Source organism: Bos mutus, chromosome 16, assembly GCF_027580195.1.
Source record: "Bos mutus isolate GX-2022 chromosome 16, NWIPB_WYAK_1.1, whole genome shotgun sequence".
Taxonomy (NCBI): Eukaryota; Metazoa; Chordata; class Mammalia; order Artiodactyla; family Bovidae; genus Bos; species Bos mutus.
The window spans coordinates 38,969,211-38,985,999 of record NC_091632.1 but is presented as its reverse complement, the minus strand read 5'-3'; the positions used below and the strand labels follow the sequence as shown (position 1 = coordinate 38,985,999).

At 61.3% G+C, this 16,789-nt stretch overlaps 2 protein-coding genes across 2 annotated transcripts; one reads left to right on the top strand and one right to left on the bottom strand.

Annotated features, from left to right (window-relative positions):
* Positions 1-1,270: 1,270 nt before the first annotated feature.
* GPR153 (G protein-coupled receptor 153) lies at positions 1,271-13,919 on the top strand. Its single transcript, XM_070385123.1, has 6 exons — positions 1,271-1,480; positions 5,590-6,056; positions 6,368-6,797; positions 9,015-9,207; positions 9,788-9,975; positions 10,441-13,919. The coding sequence occupies exons 2-6, from the start codon at positions 5,701-5,703 to the stop codon at positions 11,104-11,106; spliced, it is 1,833 nt and encodes a 610-aa protein (XP_070241224.1). The 5' UTR covers positions 1,271-1,480; positions 5,590-5,700; the 3' UTR covers positions 11,107-13,919.
* A 1,056-nt stretch (positions 13,920-14,975) lies between these two features.
* HES3 (hes family bHLH transcription factor 3) lies at positions 14,976-16,230 on the bottom strand. The gene is made up of 3 exons (XM_070384468.1): positions 15,956-16,230; positions 15,770-15,851; positions 14,976-15,349 (listed from the first exon to the last, which is right to left on the bottom strand). Exons 1-3 carry the CDS (start codon positions 16,034-16,036, stop codon positions 14,976-14,978), a joined length of 537 nt encoding a protein of 178 aa, XP_070240569.1. The 5' UTR covers positions 16,037-16,230.
* Between the last annotated feature and the right edge of the window lie 559 nt (positions 16,231-16,789).

Here is a 16,789-nt window from a genome sequence, read left to right as displayed (position 1 = left end):
CGTCTCACAAGACTGACCCTAAGGCTCCCTCTGGGTCCCCTAAAAGCTGCTCCTAACTCTCCAGCTGTCTCCAGGTGTGGAGCCGGTGTAGGTGGGCACAGGATCCAGGCTATGGTGTGGCGCAGCCAGCACTCGCATTTGGTTGACCCTGGTCCTGGGCAGATGCCTACCTTCCTCTGGGCACAGGGCTTCCTGCTTATGGATGCCTCCCAGATGTGTGGTAGGACAATGCCTTGAGGCCCAGGAGTGACTCTGGAGGGCTTTGTCCAGGATGCATGTGGTCACTGGCTTCCTAGAAGAGGCAGGCAGCATCCTCTGGCTGGACGGGAGGCCAGGATGCCAAGATGCCAGCGGCTGCTCTCTCTTGTGATTTGGGTCTCCAGAGACCCCCATCGAGGGGACTACTGGGTTTTCCCACCTAGCCTAGCGGTGACAGCCTCTGCCTCAGCTAGCTAAGTGTAGGGCGAGCTCCCGATGGTGGGAGGAAAGAGGGCCAGGGACTCCGACTCGCCCGTCCTGCCTCCTCCCAGCTGAGTGGCCTGGTCTCAGCTTCACAGAGAACATTTCTAAGCCCACGGGAGGAGAGGTAACCACCAGCAGCCCAGTGGTCCCTTCACACGACCCCTTATTCCCATGGTGGAGCCCTCTCCCGGCCACACCCCCCAACCCTGAACCGGGCCGAAGCTATGTATGAATCCTTAGCTGACCCAACCTCACTTCTCCCTGCCCGGACTCCCCGCATGAACGACTTCCTAATTTCTGGAGGCAGCTAGTCCTCAGGTCCCCCCCAGTACTCTCCATGCCCCGCCCCTATAGTTCACCTTAGACACGGCTTTCTTTGAGAAGGCGTCCCTGAGCCCCCTACTCCCAGCCCTAGGTTCCCACTGTCCATTCCTGGCCCAGGCCCCCAGGCGGTTTGCAGGCCGTGTCCTGCGTCCAGAGTGTGGACAAACCCAAGACGACAGCAAGAGGCCAAGCTTGCCCATGCTTCACGGGAGTTGCCGCCCTCCCTAGGGGGCTTCGGCCGGGAGGCGCGCATGCGGAGGGCGCGCCCCCGCCGGTGCGAGACTGAGGACTCACAGACGCGCGGACAGACAGACAAGACTCAGGGGGCAGCGCCTCCGAGAGGCGGGGGCGGGGCGGTCCGAGGGGCGGTGCGGAGGCGCCCGCGGAGGCATGCGCCCTGCTCCGCCCCCCGCCCCCGGCCGCCGGGGCGCAGCCAGCCGAGCGGCGGGATCCGAGCGCGGCCGCGGTGGCGGCGGCGCGAGGGGAGGGAGGGAGGGAGGGGCGGCGGGGTCGAGTTGAGCGGAACGCGCCGGCCACGGGCGGCCGCCGCCAGGATGCCCCGGACCGCGGGCTGCTCCGCCGCCGGCCGCCCTCGCGGCCCCCGTTGGCCCGCGCTCGGCCAGGGGGCGCGGGAGCCGCAGCTGGAGCCAGAGGCGGGAGCAGCGAACTGGAGCCTCGGGCGCCCGAATGCAGGGTAAGCGCCGCCTCCCTGGCCCGGAGGCGGCCGGGCAGGCGACCCCGGGCGGGGAGACTTCGGGCGTAGGGGCTGTCCGCGGTCTGTCGTTCACAGGGCCTGTCCGATGGCTGCGGGCTCCGCTTAGGTCTGCGCACCCCGCCCCCCGCCCCAACTTGGGGACCTTCAGGGTAACTTCCCGGGGTCGGCCGCTTCCTCTGGGCCTGGAAGCGCCGCCCGGGGGGACTTGCTTGCAGGGGGTGGGGATGGCCGATCTGAGGGTCCCGGGCCCACCCCTGTCCAGCGAAGCTCGGGGGGCGCCCGGGACCGCAGTCCCGTCGGCGTTCGGCTCCCGGCCGCCGCTCGAACGCGCCCTCGGGGCTAGGCAGGGCCGGGGGCCCCGCTGGGGCCGGACCGAGCGCCAGGTCGGGCGGGGATCGGAGGATAGAGGAGCGCGGACCGCGGCGGTGGGGGTGCGGGCGTGGCGGGCCGGGGGCGTGTTGGAGATGTGAAGGCTCCGCGCCGAGAGCTCCGCCCTGGGCGGCGGCCGAGCAGGGCCCTGCGGGACCGATGGGCAGCAGCGCGGGCGGAGAGCAGCCTGGGGGCGGCAGCCGAGCCCGGGAATCCTTTCAAGTTCTGGGTTCTCTTTGTTGCGCAATAGAGCCCTGGGGCCATGCGGCCTCATTGGCCCGCGGCCGTGACGTCACGTCGGGGCCCCGCCCGCAGACCCTGCGGAGGGAGTCCGGTGGGTCCCAGGCCCGCCACACCTGCAGCTTGCCCAGCGTTGTCCTAAGGGGAGGGGGCGGCAGGGAGCGGCTCAGGGATGCAAGGGAGGGAGAAGTCCGGTCCTGGAATGCTGCGGAGACTGAGTGTGATGCGCAGTGTTGGGGTCTGGCCTTTAGTGTCCCCTGCTCCCTGTGAATGGGCAGAAGGTGATAACAATCTGGAGGAAGAGGGTCTCCTGGTTTCTGCAGAGCCAGCCCCCTCTCACTCTGCATTTGGAGACCGTGATGTTCACTCCCCATCCCATCCCGGAGATATTCCTTCCCCATCCTAGGACCACCAACCAGCTCAGGAGTCCACAGAGTCTATGCTTCCTCCCCAGTGTTGCCCTGGACTCTGAGCCTCACTGTTCCCGTCTGTATTGTTGGGATAGTAGGACGGACCCATCTTGCCTGGGTCGGAGGCTCAGAAAGATGACCTCAGCTCAAGGAACAAGAAAAAGCCAAGTATCCGAGCATTTTAATGTTTAAGAAGTCAGGATTTTGATGTCAGACAGAGTTTGGATCCTGGCTCAGGCACATAAGAACGTGGGCAAATGGTTTTACCCCTGCTTAACCATCTTTTTAAAAATATATACATTTATTTATTTGTTTGTTTGGCTGTACTGGGTCTTAGTTACAGATCTAGTTCCCTGACCTGCAGGGATTGGGGATCCCTGCATTTGAAACTCAGAGTCTTAGCCACTGGACCACCAGGGCTGATGGAAGTCCTTCAGACAAGATCACTGGGTGTGTGAATTGAGAGGAGGGCGCTGTTTGAAGGATGAATGTCCCCTGTAGGGCACATTCTCCTGCCCACACCTGGGACCCTTCCCTGAAGTGAGACACTGTTAGGCTAGACTCAGAAGAACTGGCACCATGAAGGGTTGTGCTAGTGGCAGCCCATGGCATCTTCTCCACCATTCTGCACCAGTAATCAGCAGGTGGGCAGCATGAGCTGGGCTGGGCCCAGGGTCCCAGGAGTCAGACAGCCTGCTTGGGCATCTGAGGAAAGGCCTCCCAGTTTGACAGCCACAGAAGCCAATGCAAGTAGAAAGAGACACCAGCCCACCAGGTACATGGTGAACCCGGTTTTCTGTTTGATAACATAAGCCTCTGACCCACAGCAGCATGCGTACTCTGCCCATTCTGGACCCAGAGTAGGCTGCCAGACCCCATGAAGGTACCCATTAGGGTAGCCCTGGGGCCTCATTACCCCCAAAGCTGGACGGTCCCAGGTTTCAGTTGGGGTTACCTTGCGTGTGCCTGCAGGTCTGAGGCTCAAGTACACCTCTGAGCTCAATGTCTTGGACCTTAAGAGATGCCATAGCTCAGAGAGCAGGGAGGCCTTTAGTATATACATCTACACAGCAAGCATTTATTGAGCACTTTCTGTGTGCCTGGCTCCATTCTAAGCGCTTTCTGTGGCATAACTTCCTGGCTACCCACATACTTCTCCAGACAGATACCCTCATGTCCACTTACAGGTGAGAAAACTGACACCCAGCTAAGTCATGTAACTGGCTGGGGAGCTGGAGTTGGAGTCTTTAACAGCTCTTTACCCCACACCGGTGGCCTCTGTATGCTGAGGTCAAGGAGGCTTGCTGGACACCTGAACAACTGCTGGAGGGTCCAGTGGGGCCACCTCTCCTCCCATGCTGGGTCTAGGGTGAGGAAGGGACAGCAGGTGTGTAAGTAGAAGCCTAATGTTTGGGAAGGAAGTTGTCTGGCTCCAGAAGTCTCCCAGCCCCCCTCAAGGCCATTAGTGGGCACTAGTGTGGTCCGGAATAGACTCTCATCTGGGTCAGGGGCCCAGGCAGGCCCGTAGCAAGGGCACAGAAATGAATGAGACTCACAGGACTCAGAGGTCCTTTGGTGTCCACCGGGGTCAAGGCCACACTCTGTACAGCACAAGCAGGGGTGCCCAGCAGTGGGCCGGGAAGTGCTGTTTCCCCTGTCCTGAGCACCAGGGGCCTGCAATGGCCTGTCCACACCAAGCTGGGAACAGTCCCTGGGAGATCACATGGCTGTGTCTGGTTCAGTGGTACCCATAAGTTTTGAAAGTGTTAGTCATGTCCAACTCTCTGCGACCCTATGGACTGTAGCCCGCCAGGTTCCTCTATCCATGGGATTCTCCAGTCAAGAGTCCTGGAGTGGGTAGCCATCCTCTTCTCCAGGGGATCTTCCCTGTTGGGGACAAGAGAATTGCAGCCACTGAGATTAAACAGGCTAGAGAGTGAGAAGGCCCAAGTGTAGGCAGCGTATACAGGAGGCCTGCACTTAGTTAGCCCTGTGCCTCTCCCCACCCTGCCTGCTCCGGGCTGTGGCCAGAGTGGCCGACTATGGGGGGCCTCATATCGGAGGACCAGCCACTGTTCTGTGCAGGGAGATGCCAGGCCGGAAGGGGGGACCACCCTCTCGCTCTCTGGCAGGATGGGGGAGCTCCCCAACACGTGCCTCCTGCCTGGGTCCTGTGTCCCTGGTTCCTATCCACAGGCTGTCCTTGGGGCCAGGTTCTGGTCCCTGGCCAGCTATAGTCCCATGTTACTCAAGGTGTCCGGAGCACCCACTGTGTTTGTGACCTGGCCTGCCCTGGGCTTTAGAGATGAGGCGTCTACCCACCCAGCTGCCCCCTGGAGGAAGCATCGTCATCCTCATTTCCGAGGACATGAGTGAGGTTTTGTGAGGCCACACAGCTAGTGTGCTGGAGCTTGGTGGGACTCCCAGCCTAGGCTTCTGCCAGGGCCTTCCAGGTATGCCCGGCCATGGAAGGCCTGCTGGGGGCTGACCCAGGAAAAGCAGGCCATGCTTTCCCAGAGTGGGCAGGAAACTGGTCCCTAGATCACCCTTTCCTCACAGAGAGATTCAGGGGCCTCATCCTCCAGGCCTGTCCTCATTGGCCAAATGAAGTAGGATGGATGAAGCTGAGGGCCCCCATCGTGCGCTGGGGCAGCGTCATGTGGGCTGCGTGTGGATCTGGGAAGTGTGAAGGTGAGAGGGCTGGTCCTGGGACAACACCAGGTACGCCTGTGGCACAGGGCCCACCTGGGCCTGGCCTGGCAGCTTCCCTGAGGATGCACGCAGCCTGGAAGCAAGCCTAGATGCCACACCTTGACCAGGAATAGATGGAAGTGAGGGGATGTGCATTGATTGAGCACCACTGTATACACCCCCCCCCCCCCCAGGAGCCAGGAGTCTTCAGAGAGGAGAGAGGAAGGCAAAGCAGCCCTGCCCAAGCCAGGACCAGACAAATAACGGAGCATCAGGGGACCCCTCTGTCTCCCACTCCCAGAAGCCCCAAGAGCTCTGCTGATGGAGCCAGGGGAGAGTCACTGAGTTCCCTGTGTTGTTCCTGCCCGCCCCCCGCAGATGCTCGTGGTCCCTGGTGTCCCTGGGCTGCCACATGTGAGGACTGCTGCGCTAAGCTGAGGCCCAGCTTGAGGAGGATGTCCCAGCCGCCGGCCAGCTCCCGTCTGCACCATGAGTGATGAGAGGCGGCTGCCTGGCAGTGCAGTGGGCTGGCTGGCGTGCGGAGGCCTCTCGCTGCTGGCCAATGCCTGGGGCATCCTCAGCGTGGGGGCCAAGCAGAAGAAGTGGAAGCCCCTAGAGTTCCTGCTGTGCACACTGGCGGCTACCCACATGCTCAACGTGGCCGTGCCCATCGCCACCTACGCCGTGGTGCAGCTGCGGCGCCAGCGCCCCGACTACGAGTGGAACGAGGGCCTCTGCAAGGTCTTCGTGTCCACCTTCTACACCCTCACCCTGGCCACCTGCTTCTCCGTCACCTCCCTCTCCTACCACCGCATGTGGATGGTCCGCTGGCCTGTCAACTACCGGTGAGTTCTTGGGCGGGTACCTGTGTGCCCACGAACATCCTAGGCGGGGACGTGTGCCTGAGCGCACAGCGGCCTCAGTGTGGGCACACGGCCCCCGTGCGGGGTGCTGCACCAGTGTCACACTGAGGGCTGCAGGGGTGCGTGCATGTAGGTGTGTGTGGGTGTGCAGGTACCCAGTGCAGAAGTGCTTGAGGAAAGGGACGTGTGACAATGTACTTGGGGACCAGGGCAGTCGAGGACCCTCAGGGCTTGGGGAGAGACCCTGTGAGTGATACCAGGTCCCTCTCTGTCTTGTCCCTGCCCTGTGCCAGGCTGAGCAACGCCAAGAAGCAGGCGGTCCACACAGTCATGGGCATCTGGATGGTGTCCTTCATCCTGTCGGCCCTGCCTGCCGTCGGCTGGCACGACACGAGTGAGCGCTTCTACACCCACGGCTGCCGCTTCATCGTGGCTGAGATCGGCCTGGGCTTCGGCGTCTGTTTCCTGCTGCTGGTGGGCGGCAGTGTGGCCATGGGTGCGGTCTGCACGGCCATTGCCCTCTTCCAGACACTGGCGGTGCAGGTGGGGCGCCGGGCGGACCGCCGCGCCTTCACTGTGCCCACTATCGTGGTGGAGGACGCGCAGGGCAAGCGCCGCTCCTCCATCGATGGCTCCGAGCCTGCCAGGACCTCGCTGCAGATCACTGGCCTGGTGGCCACCATCGTGGTCATCTACGACTGCCTCATGGGCTTCCCCGTGCTGGTGGGTGAGCTTGGCAGGTGGTAGGAGCCTGGTGGGGGGACATGGGCTCTGGGACAGACAAGGGCTGGGTATGCTCCAGGCATTAGCGGTTGAATCTTACTCACACTGATCCTTTCAGGAGGCATCATCATCACCCCTACTTTATAAGTTAGGAAACCAAAGTTCAGAGAGGTCAAGTGACCAATATATAGTCAGGGCAGCCATGGTAGGAACTGAGCCCATGTCAGGTGGCTGCAGAGACCAGGGTCTTTCCATCACACTGTAGGAGACTTTCCACCCCTGATCTGGGTGAGATCCACTTGATACAGAGGCTATGGAAGGTGGGGTCACAGGCTTCCTCTTGGACCCAGGTCCCATGGTGGACAGAGGGGGGATGTGGTGTAGCAGAATTGGGTGTGGTCCTGAATTGGGGGCCAGGGCAGGCCTGGAATGTGTGCTGGAGAGTTGGACTTGATCCCAGCAGCCGAACAAGCTTTCTGGTGGCACTAGTGTTAAAGAACCCACCACCTGCCAGTGTGGGAGACCTAAGAGATATGGGTTTGATCTCTGGATCGGAAAGATCCCCTGGAGAAGGGCATTTCAACCTGCTCCAGTATTCTTGCCTGGAGAACCCCATGGACACAGGAGCCTGGCGGGTTACGGTCCATGGGGTCACAAAGAGTTGGACACAACTGAAGCAACTTACGGAGAAGGCAATGGCACCCCACTCCAGTACTTTTGCCTGGAAAATCCTATGGACGGAGAAGCGTGATAGGCTGCAGTCCATGGAGTCGCTAAGAGTCTGATACGACTGAGTGACTCGACTTTCACTTTTCACTTTCATGCATTGAAGAAGGAAATGGCAACCCACTCCAGTGTTCTTGTCTGGAGAATCCCAGGGACAGGGGAGCCTTGTGGGCTGCCGTCTATGGGGTCGCACAGAGTCAGACACGACTGAAGTGACTTAGCAGCAGTAGCAGAAGCAACTTAGCATGCACGCACCAGCAGCTGAGGAAGGTCAAGGTGAAGGCTGGTCTGAAGACCCTGCCAGGTAGGGTCCAAGGCCCATGGAGGCTGCCTGGGCTCCTGTCTATGAGGCTGTGCCCCAGGCCTAGCCCAAGAATGATGTCTGGACTCAGTAGCTGAGCCCTCCCACCCATAAGGTTCCAGCCCAGCCCCTGGAGGGTCTAGAGCTGGACAGGGACTGGTGGAGGGGCAAGGACCCAAGAGAGGCTTCATCCTAAAGACATCACTGCAGGACCCCAGCCTCAGCAGGTGACAGGTGGGGGGGCAGCTTCATAGGCAGGGTGTAACCCCACCCTTAACGGGTCTTGTACCCCTTAGGTGGAGACCTCCTGTGTGCAGTGGGGCCCTTTGCTGGGAGAGGGAAGGCACATGTGTGAAATTGCAGAGCCAGATGGGAATAGCAGTGGGGGGAGGGCCCCCCAGCTTCTCTCCAGCAGGGAATAGATGGGAGTACTGTTTACAGAACCCACATGATGCTGCAGGCCTGGTTCAGTGTCTGGAAACTTTGCCTCAAGATGTTCTTAGCCCACTTCACCGATGAAGAAACTGGGCACCAGAGAGGTTTAGCATCATTCTGAAGGTCACACAGCTTGCGTGGAAGAACCAATGTATGTCTACCTCATGCCCACTTCAGCTCTGAAAGGGGAACAGTTCAGTGTCTCTAAGTGGAGGAGTGAACTCCCCTGGGAGCAGAGGAATGAGGGGCCCCTGAGCCATGACCCAAAAGCCACCGAGTTAGACCCTCTGATCCTCAGAAACTGCTTTGATTCCCCACTTGGGTCTGAGGTCGACCCCCAGAGTAGAGGCAGGGCCAAGGAGATCACGAGCCAGGGAGCAGGAAGGATGGTAGAAAGGCCCTGAACTGGGAGATTGGAGACCTGGCTCTCAAAAATGGGATGGTAATCCTGGCTCCCTGTCCTCGGGTAGTCACGGATGAAATGAGGGAGGCTGTACCCAGCGCTTCCCGGTGCACACGCAGTCTGGTGACTGTCCATCTTGGCAGTGAGCAGCTGTCAGTGGGCGGGCATGGACTTCTCCCTTCACATTCCAGCCCTTTCCTGCCCAAGAGCCCAGAGTTCTGTCACCTCCTCTGCCTCCTTCTCTGGCAGGTGGGCAGTCAGACCTGCCCTGCATATGGGAGAACTGAGGCTGGGAGGGGAAGCGGGGTGATGGGGGTCCTGCCAGGTGCCAGGCCGACCCGTGTGCCCACAGGTGGTGAGCTTCAGCAGCCTACAGGCAGACGCCTCAGCGCCCTGGATGGCACTGTGTGTGCTGTGGTGCTCAGTGACCCAGGCCCTGCTGCTGCCCGTCTTCCTCTGGGCTTGTGACCGCTACCGCGCTGATTTCAAGGCTGTCTGGGAGAAGTGTATGGCCCTCATGGCCAACGATGAGGAGTCGGATGATGGTGAGGATGGCCCCGTGGAGAATGGCGCCTGGGGGAGATCACTGGAGTCAGTGGGAGGACAGGTTTCAGATCCACCGATTTACCCCACAGGTGCTTGAACCCCTACGGGACCCAGTGTCCCATGGAGCATTCTCCTGTCTGGCTTGCCCCTCTACCAGGGTTTCAGTTAAGCAGATGTTCCGGTTAACAGAGTGGCTGTGGACTCCAGCCTGAATGTTTCCTGGAGTCTCTGACTTTAGGGGTCTTGGCGAACTGCCCCCAGGGGCTCCTGAGCACCAGTCCTGTCTCTCCCCAGCAGTAACAATGTGACCCTTGGCTGAGCCCTGCTACCTGCCAGCCGGTGTCAACTCCTTGTGTCTATTTAGTTCCTGGCCCCATAGAAGAAACTGGCTCAGGGTCTGTGACTTCCCCAGCCCCTCAACTAAAAGGGGGCAGAGTCAGGATTTGAATGGAGCACCCTGCCCATCTCCTTTTTTGCTAACTGGCCCACCAGCCCTGCGTGTGTCTCTGGGGGTCCCTGGGGTTCACTCCTGAAGCCCCCCAAGTTTCCATGGCCCTAAACTTCTGCCCTGCCCTGCAGATACCAGCCTGGAAGGTGGCGTCCCCCCAGACCTAGTGCTGGAGCGCTCCCTGGATTACAACTATGGGGGCGACTTTGTGGCCCTGGACAGGATGGCCAAGTATGAGCTCTCTGCCCTGGAGGAGGGGGGCCCGCCCCAGTTCTACCCTCTGCGGCCCTTGCAGGAGGACAAGATGCAGTACCTGCAGGTAGAGACGGGCAGGGCTGGAGACGCGCAATATGCATGTGGGGGATACCCTGACCTCTCCAAGGCCTTTCCTCTCTGAGTAGGAGCCCATCTTGTGCCTGCCCTGTCTCCCAGGGTTGCCTTTCACCTCCCAAGATGGGCTGGCCCCAGGTCACAGAGCCCATGGGGGGCACCCCAGCCCCTTTGCCCCAGTTCCCTTGTGCCCTAGGAGGGTGCTCAACCTGGCACCTGTGTCATTTCCTTGGGGCTTAGCACCCTACTCAAGGGGACTGCTCCCGAGTTGACCCAAGCTACAGATGACAACACTGAGATTTGGAAAGATCGTCAGTTGCCCCAAATCGCACAGCTTCAAACCAGGGGCCCCTGGCCTGGTGACGCCTGACTCCAGGTCACCCTGCCCGGTGAGGGGAGGCTAGGTCCCCATTTTCCAGGAGGGTAGCGGGAGTTAACCCTACGATCCTCACAGGTCCCGCCTACGCGACGCTTCTCTCACGACGACGCAGACGTGTGGGCCGCCGTCCCGTTGCCCACGTTCCTGCCACACTGGGGCTCCGGCGAGGACCTGGCCGCCCTAGTGATGCCAAGCCGGCCTGACCGGCGTCGCGGCAGCCTGCTGGCCTTCGCAGAGGACGCGCCCCCCTTCCGCCCGCGACGTCGCTCGGCCGAGAGCCTGCTGTCTCTGAGGCCCCTGGCCCTGGATGACAGCCCGCGCCGCGCCCCCGGCTCGCCCCCCAGCAGCCCGCGCCGCCACCCCGGGCCCGGCGTCCGCTGCGCCTCGGCCTCGCTGCTGCCCGACGCCTTCGCGCTGACCGCCTTCGAGCGGGAGCCGCAGGCCCTACGACGCCAGCCCGGCCCACCAGGGTCCTTCCCCGCCTGCGCCCCTGCCCCCGACCGCACCCAGCCAGGTGGGGACGTGGCGCCCCCTGGCGGCGGCGCGCAGAGGAGCCCCGGGCCGCTCCCGGATGCACACACGCATTCCGGGACCCTGCGGACTGGCCTGAGCGCGTCGTGGGGCGAGCCCGACGGTCTGCGCGCGGCGGGCGCAGGTAGCACCAGCAGCTTCTTGAGCTCGCCCTCGGAGTCGTCGGGCTACGTCACACTGCACTCGGACTCGCTGGGTTCCTCGTCCTAGGACCCGCTGGCGCCTTGCCAAGTCACCAGGCGGGCCGGGCCGCCTACGGGGCCAAAGCACCAAAGATGCCACCCTAGTCCTGGCTGGGCTTGGGCAAGCTTCCCGGACATGTGCCAGCCTTGACGGGGCGACCATTGCCTGGAGGGATGACGCCTGCCCTGGACAACCACCCTGGGTACGGACCAGCCTCTGGGCAGGGCACCTCCGGGGCAGAGTAAGGCTGGGGCCTGGGAAAAGGCGGGCTCCACACGGAAGCGACTGGGCTAGGGTGACGGTGGTGGTGGGTTGCCCAGAGAGGGACACCACCAGACAGAACAAAGCTCAGCCGCACAGGAGCCACCGGACTCCATCCGGCTTTCCACTCTGCACTGTAATTGTCACACCTCAGGGGGTGGGGTACAGAGGGTCTCTAAGCACAGGGGTCTTTGGAGCCCAAACCAGTTCTCTGAGCAGGTCTCCCTGCTGACCTGTTCTGCCTCGCTTTCCCCATCTGTGATGAGCAGGTGACCATGTTAACTCTCAGGACTGTTTGGACAGGTCTCCTGGTCTGTGTGCCCTGGCCACGGAGTGGACAGGGAGGGAAAGTAGCATAGGATCCTCCCAGGGTCCTCTGTGGGGGTCAGTCTTCAGTGGCCTAGTGTGGCCCCCAAGCCTGAGGCCTCCCACGCTTAGTGTCCCTGGCCCCCTTGGGCATTCTCCCCAGCCAAGCTCAAGTGCAACACTTGCACCATCACCAGTGGTACCACACTCACTTTGACCCCTATTAGCATCCCTTCCCTCATCACTCTGCCTTCATTGTCTGTGCCCACCACATCAGCCACCTGTGGGACCCCCGCCGTGAAGGTTGTGGGGTACGTGGTGGAGAGAACTGAAGCAAAGCAGGAGTGGGCTTCCTTATCTCTGTGCCCATCCCCAACCCGTGCATGTCTGGCCAGAAAGGGATCTTGGCTTAGAGTCCTCCCAGGTTCTGGGTGTAAGGTCTGGACCATGGTGAGTCTTCCTCCACCCTGAGTCAGGACTCTCTTGCTGTCCATGCTAGGCACACCTCTTGCAGACCTGGGCTTGTCCATGGACCCTCAGGGAGTGTCTGCTGGGTTTTGCATGGAGGAAGACCCTAGGCTCAGGCTAAGAAGAGGCCCAGGAGTACCCATAGACCTTGGGTTGTAGGGGCTGGGGTGTATGCAAAGGCAGTCCCATCCTATCCCCTGCCTCCATGCAGTGGCCCCTACCTGTGAAGGTCTGGAGTGGGTTCCAGGGGCCTGTGAGGGCCTCTTCCCTCCTGCTCTGCAATCTGGAATTGCAGCACTGCCTCTGCCCCTCTGGGGGCTGATCCGGCTTCCTCACCCTTCAGACAGTGTCCCAGCTCCAGAGAGACCTGGGGAGGACTACATAGCTCTGTCTCAGCTTCAGAGGCCCTTCAGTCTCTGGCTGTGGGGTAACTTGCGGGGAGGAGCTGGTTTACTCACCCGCAAGGTGAGCAAATCAGAATGTTCCAGTCAAGCCTCAGCCATGGGAGGCCTGCCTCGACAACGCTGTTGTGCCTTTAAGGATCGACATGTCATGTGGGGGCAGAGGTCACCAGTTAGCTGCTGTCCCCCCCGACCCCCCATCAGGCTGGCCGATTTGTCCACCTTGAGTTTTCACTCTGTGTATTTCATATCCAACGGCAATACTTGCAGGGAGGCATGGTCCCCTCAAGTCCCTCCAGGCCTAGATTTTACAAAATTAAAGAGGAGGGAGAATCCCAAGTGGAGGCCCCCAGGGCCTGGGGCTCCCCTCTCTCACTTTGTTTAGTTTCCAGGCCTGTTTGCTGCCTTGATGAGCAGCTTGACCCTGGGTTCACCGGGGAGGGAGTTCTGTCTTCATACCACAGCCCAGCCCAGAGCCAGGGATCTGTTTGTAGTTTTTTCACAACTGAGCATTTCTCTTCTGTACAGACTCCAATAAAAACTTCCTATATAATTTGCACCGGGCAATCCCAGGCCAGTTTCATGGAAACACCTCCCTAGAATCTAAGAGCACTGCTGGCCAGCTGCCCCTAAACGTCTCTCCCTCTGGGTCCTGAATTCCTCCTCCAGTGCGCCCGCCCTTTGGGTCGAACTTGACTTTTTCCTCTCTGCAAATCCTGCAGGTGAGTCGGGCCAGGAGCAGCAGCCTGGTGGGCTCCAAAGCCCTGTGAGTGCAGGTGGCTGCGCCTGCCTAGGGATGGCTTCAGGGACCCCTAACCCCAGTGAGGCTGGTTCTGAGGGCGAGAAAGTGTTGGTTGCTCAGTCATGTCCGACTCTTTGCTACCCCATGGTCTGTCCAGGCAAGAATATTAGAGTGGGTTGCCATTCCATTAGCTAGGGGATCTTTCCGAGCCAGGGATCGAACTTAGGTTTCCTGCATTGCAAGCGGATTCTTTACCATCTGAGCTACCAGGGAAGCCAGGGGCACTGCGATTGGAGGCGTGCCTGGGGAGGCGGACTCATTGTGCGGGTTGACCTGCCCACCAACCGGGGCTGGGATTTGTAGGACGCGCCCCTGGGTCCGCGGTGTAAGGGCGCCACCTAGTGGCCCTCAGGCTTAGTGTCCAAAAGCGGAGACCCAAGAGGCCGCCCCAGGACCACCACTGCGGGACCCCAGTTCCGGCTCCAGAGAGCCGGCTGGTCAGGTAGGGGAGTCGGGCCGCCTCTCTCCGCGGTCTGACCAGAACGGGTTTAGCACAGGGCAAGACAGGGGCAATCCCAAAAGAAATGTTTTATACAAGGTTGATGTTTGTACTTCAAACAGATTACCCAAGTAGGCATCATGGGAGAAATTAGAACCTTCATGGCCTCTTTATACCCATTCCACAGGTTCGCACTGTCTTTATTCTGAATTTCAAGATGGTGGGAGGAGGTGCCGCGATCTCCTGGTCTCAGCGCAGGATCCCTGTTCTCTACGCCTCCGGCCTGCTCTTCGAGGGCCGGGACTCCCGGGCTAGAGTCCGGATATAGCAATGACTTCATTTTCGGAGGCGTTAACCGTCGCACAGCGCTCCGAGGGTTGTCAAGGATGGTGGGCTCCCTGGAGGCAGCGGTCTGAGGCCTAGAGTCTGGAAGGCCGAGGTCTTTTCCGAGTGGAGATTAGTGAACTGTCCCCTGGGAGGAGCCGGAGGCCGCCCTAGCATATCTCCAGTTGGCAGGACGGTGCGCGGGGTCCCTACCAGGAGCCTCGCGGAGCAGGGCGTCGGGTGGCGGTGGCGGTAGGCGGAGCACCTCACCGGGCGGGACCTCTGATGAGGGGGCTTTTGAGAGAACTGACTTCCGAGCGCGAGCCAGCGGGTGGGCCGCGCCGCATGCGGAGGGGGTGGGAATCCGTGGAAGCCGGTCTAGGGTGGGGGTGGGCTGGGGGCCCCTCTCTAGCGGGGCGGGGCCTGGCGCGCTTTGTGCCTGTGGGAACCCGGCGTCCCCAGCCCGCTGAATGGGCCGGGGCGGGGCAGCAATTCTCCTCGCTGCGAGGGGTCCGCTCTGGGCCTCTGCGGACGGCGACCTTCCCACCGCCGCGCGGCTGCGGGCGGGGGAGAGGGCGGGCTGCCCGCCGAGGGCCCTGGGAAAGGGGCGCAGCCCGGGACACCTCCTCCCAGCCCCACTAGAGGGTGGGAGGAGCAGAAAGCGGGTCCAGCCTGAGTAGCTAGGACTGGGGCAAGGATGGGGTTATGCCTAGACGCTCAGAACCCGGTCCAATCATAGCTTCGTGTATTTCCCCGAGTTAGCAGAGACGCGGCCCCCTCCCGGTCACCCCGTCCTGGGACCAGAACCGACGACTGGGGTCCCGACCGTTCAAAACAGTCTCTGCGTCCTCAGGCCAGAGGAGGGTCCCCTTGAGTCCGAGGCCGCATCTGAGCCTCACCAGGGTCGCCACAAGCGCAGCCCCGGCTCCGGGCTCTCCGCGAAGCGGCGAGAAGTCGACTGCGGGGCCGGGATGCTGGTGGAGGCGCCGGGGAGACCGCCAGAGAGGAGGCGCCGGGGTGGCGGGGACCGCGATCCGCCGGCGGCCGGAGCAGGGGCCCAAATTGGGGGCGCGCAGGGGCCGCGCCGCGCGGGCGCCTCGGGGCCAGGACTGGCGCTGTCCATGGTACTGCCACCCCCGCGCTCGTGCACCAGCAGGCCGTGCAGACCGGCGCCGCCCTCCTCTCCACGCCGCAGAAGCTGGCTAACGCCGGGCAGACAGCCGCGGAAGCCCGACGGGTACTCAACTCCGCTGGGGACCGGCCAGAGCCCTAGGGGGAGGGCAGCGGACGAGAGAAATGTTGAAAGGAGGGGAGAACAAGGGAGGTGGAGGAGGAAAAGAGAGATGTAGAGAGGAGAGAGAAAGGGAGGGGAGAAGTGTGGAGGGAGGGAAGAGGAGGGAGAGGAGGAAAGGAAGAGGAGGGAGAAGAGAGAGGGACGATTAGGGAGGGAGGGCGGGGAGGCCGAAACTCATCCCCTGCCATGGGTCCAGACGTTCACTCACTCGGATTACAAGTCTGCAGCCAGCCAGGCTTTTGCTGCCTCCCTACTTACAGCAATACCTCCTCACTCAGCCGCCCTGAGCGGTTTTCTGTTCATCTTTCCTTTATCTGGCCTTGTAGAATCCATGGCTCTGACCCCTCCAGCCCTCCTCCAGCCCCTTGCCCCACCCTCCCAGGTCCTCCCTCTACCTTGCACCGAGTTCTGAAGGCTTTTCATGTACTTGACACTCAGCTCCAGTATGTCCGCCTTCTCCAACTTGCGTTTCCGAATCTGCGGGTCCATGGAAAGGGCTCTTAGGACGGCAGCCTGGGTTCAAGCAAATGAGGCCGGGGATTATATCACCCCCTCTACCTCCACCGTGTCCCCGGTCTCACCTGGTGCGAGTAGTGTTTCTCTAGCAACGATTTGAGCTGCTCCAGTGACACATTAATGCGTGCCCTTCGTTTCTTCTCCATCAGCGGCTTGGAGACCTGTGGGTGAGCAGTAGTTACATGACCTGCAGAGCCTCGGCCCTCTGGGCACCTTCTGTCCTACCCCTCACCCCTGCAACCCTCAGAACCCCAGACCTTGCGGAAGTTGCCAGTGGGGCCGCCAGAGCTGCCCTGGGTCTCGAGCTGAGTGCCCATGTTGTCCTAGCGGAGCCGCTGGAGGCAGCACCACCTTTATATGGAACCCTCGTTTACATGTCAATGAGGCGCTCCTGGACGAGTGGAACCCCGAGGGGGAGGGGTGAGAGGGGGACAAACAAGCAAGTTCCCCACCTCTCTCTGCCTGTTTTCTCCCCTTAGCCCAGGCCTCACCTCCAGTCTTTCCTTTATCCCTCTCATCCTCACCTCTTCCTGAGTCTGAGATTCCTTCCCATGCCCATGCTCTCCAAACCCTGTACCGTCCCAGTCTCCCTAGGTTCTGGGCCTCACCAACAAGCCCACTGGGGGAGGTCCAAGAGCCCAGCTGGCTGCAGGCCCTGTTAATGATGGTGACTGAGCACCGGGCCTCCTCTGGCCTGATGAAGATACAGAGGCTGGGAGTGCCCACCAGTGAGGCCTTTCCTCCGGCTTCACGCTCTGGCCACTGGCGACACCGTATTAGTCTCCCTAATGTTGGGACAATACAGCGATTTTCTGCCTGTGGCCACTGAAAGCCGGGCCCGCAGGGGCCACGCAGCAACATGTGTCTCATTAAAGCGTGCAGCCCACCCTCGGGGCCAC

Coding starts and splice junctions, on each gene's coding strand:
- GPR153 (XM_070385123.1), top strand. CDS start 5,701: ATGAGTGATGAGAGGCGGCTGCCTGGCAGTGCAGTGGGCTGGCTGGCG. Junction 6,057..6,367: donor CGCTGGCCTGTCAACTACCG/GTGAGTTCTTGG, acceptor GCCCTGTGCCAG/GCTGAGCAACGCCAAGAAGC. Junction 9,208..9,787: donor CGATGAGGAGTCGGATGATG/GTGAGGATGGCC, acceptor CCTGCCCTGCAG/ATACCAGCCTGGAAGGTGGC.
- HES3 (XM_070384468.1), bottom strand. CDS start 16,036: ATGGAGAAGAAACGAAGGGCACGCATTAATGTGTCACTGGAGCAGCTC. Junction 15,852..15,955: donor AGAAACACTACTCGCACCAG/GTGAGACCGGGG, acceptor ATGGACCCGCAG/ATTCGGAAACGCAAGTTGGA. Junction 15,350..15,769: donor CCTTCAGAACTCGGTGCAAG/GTAGAGGGAGGA, acceptor CCCTCCCCCTAG/GGCTCTGGCCGGTCCCCAGC.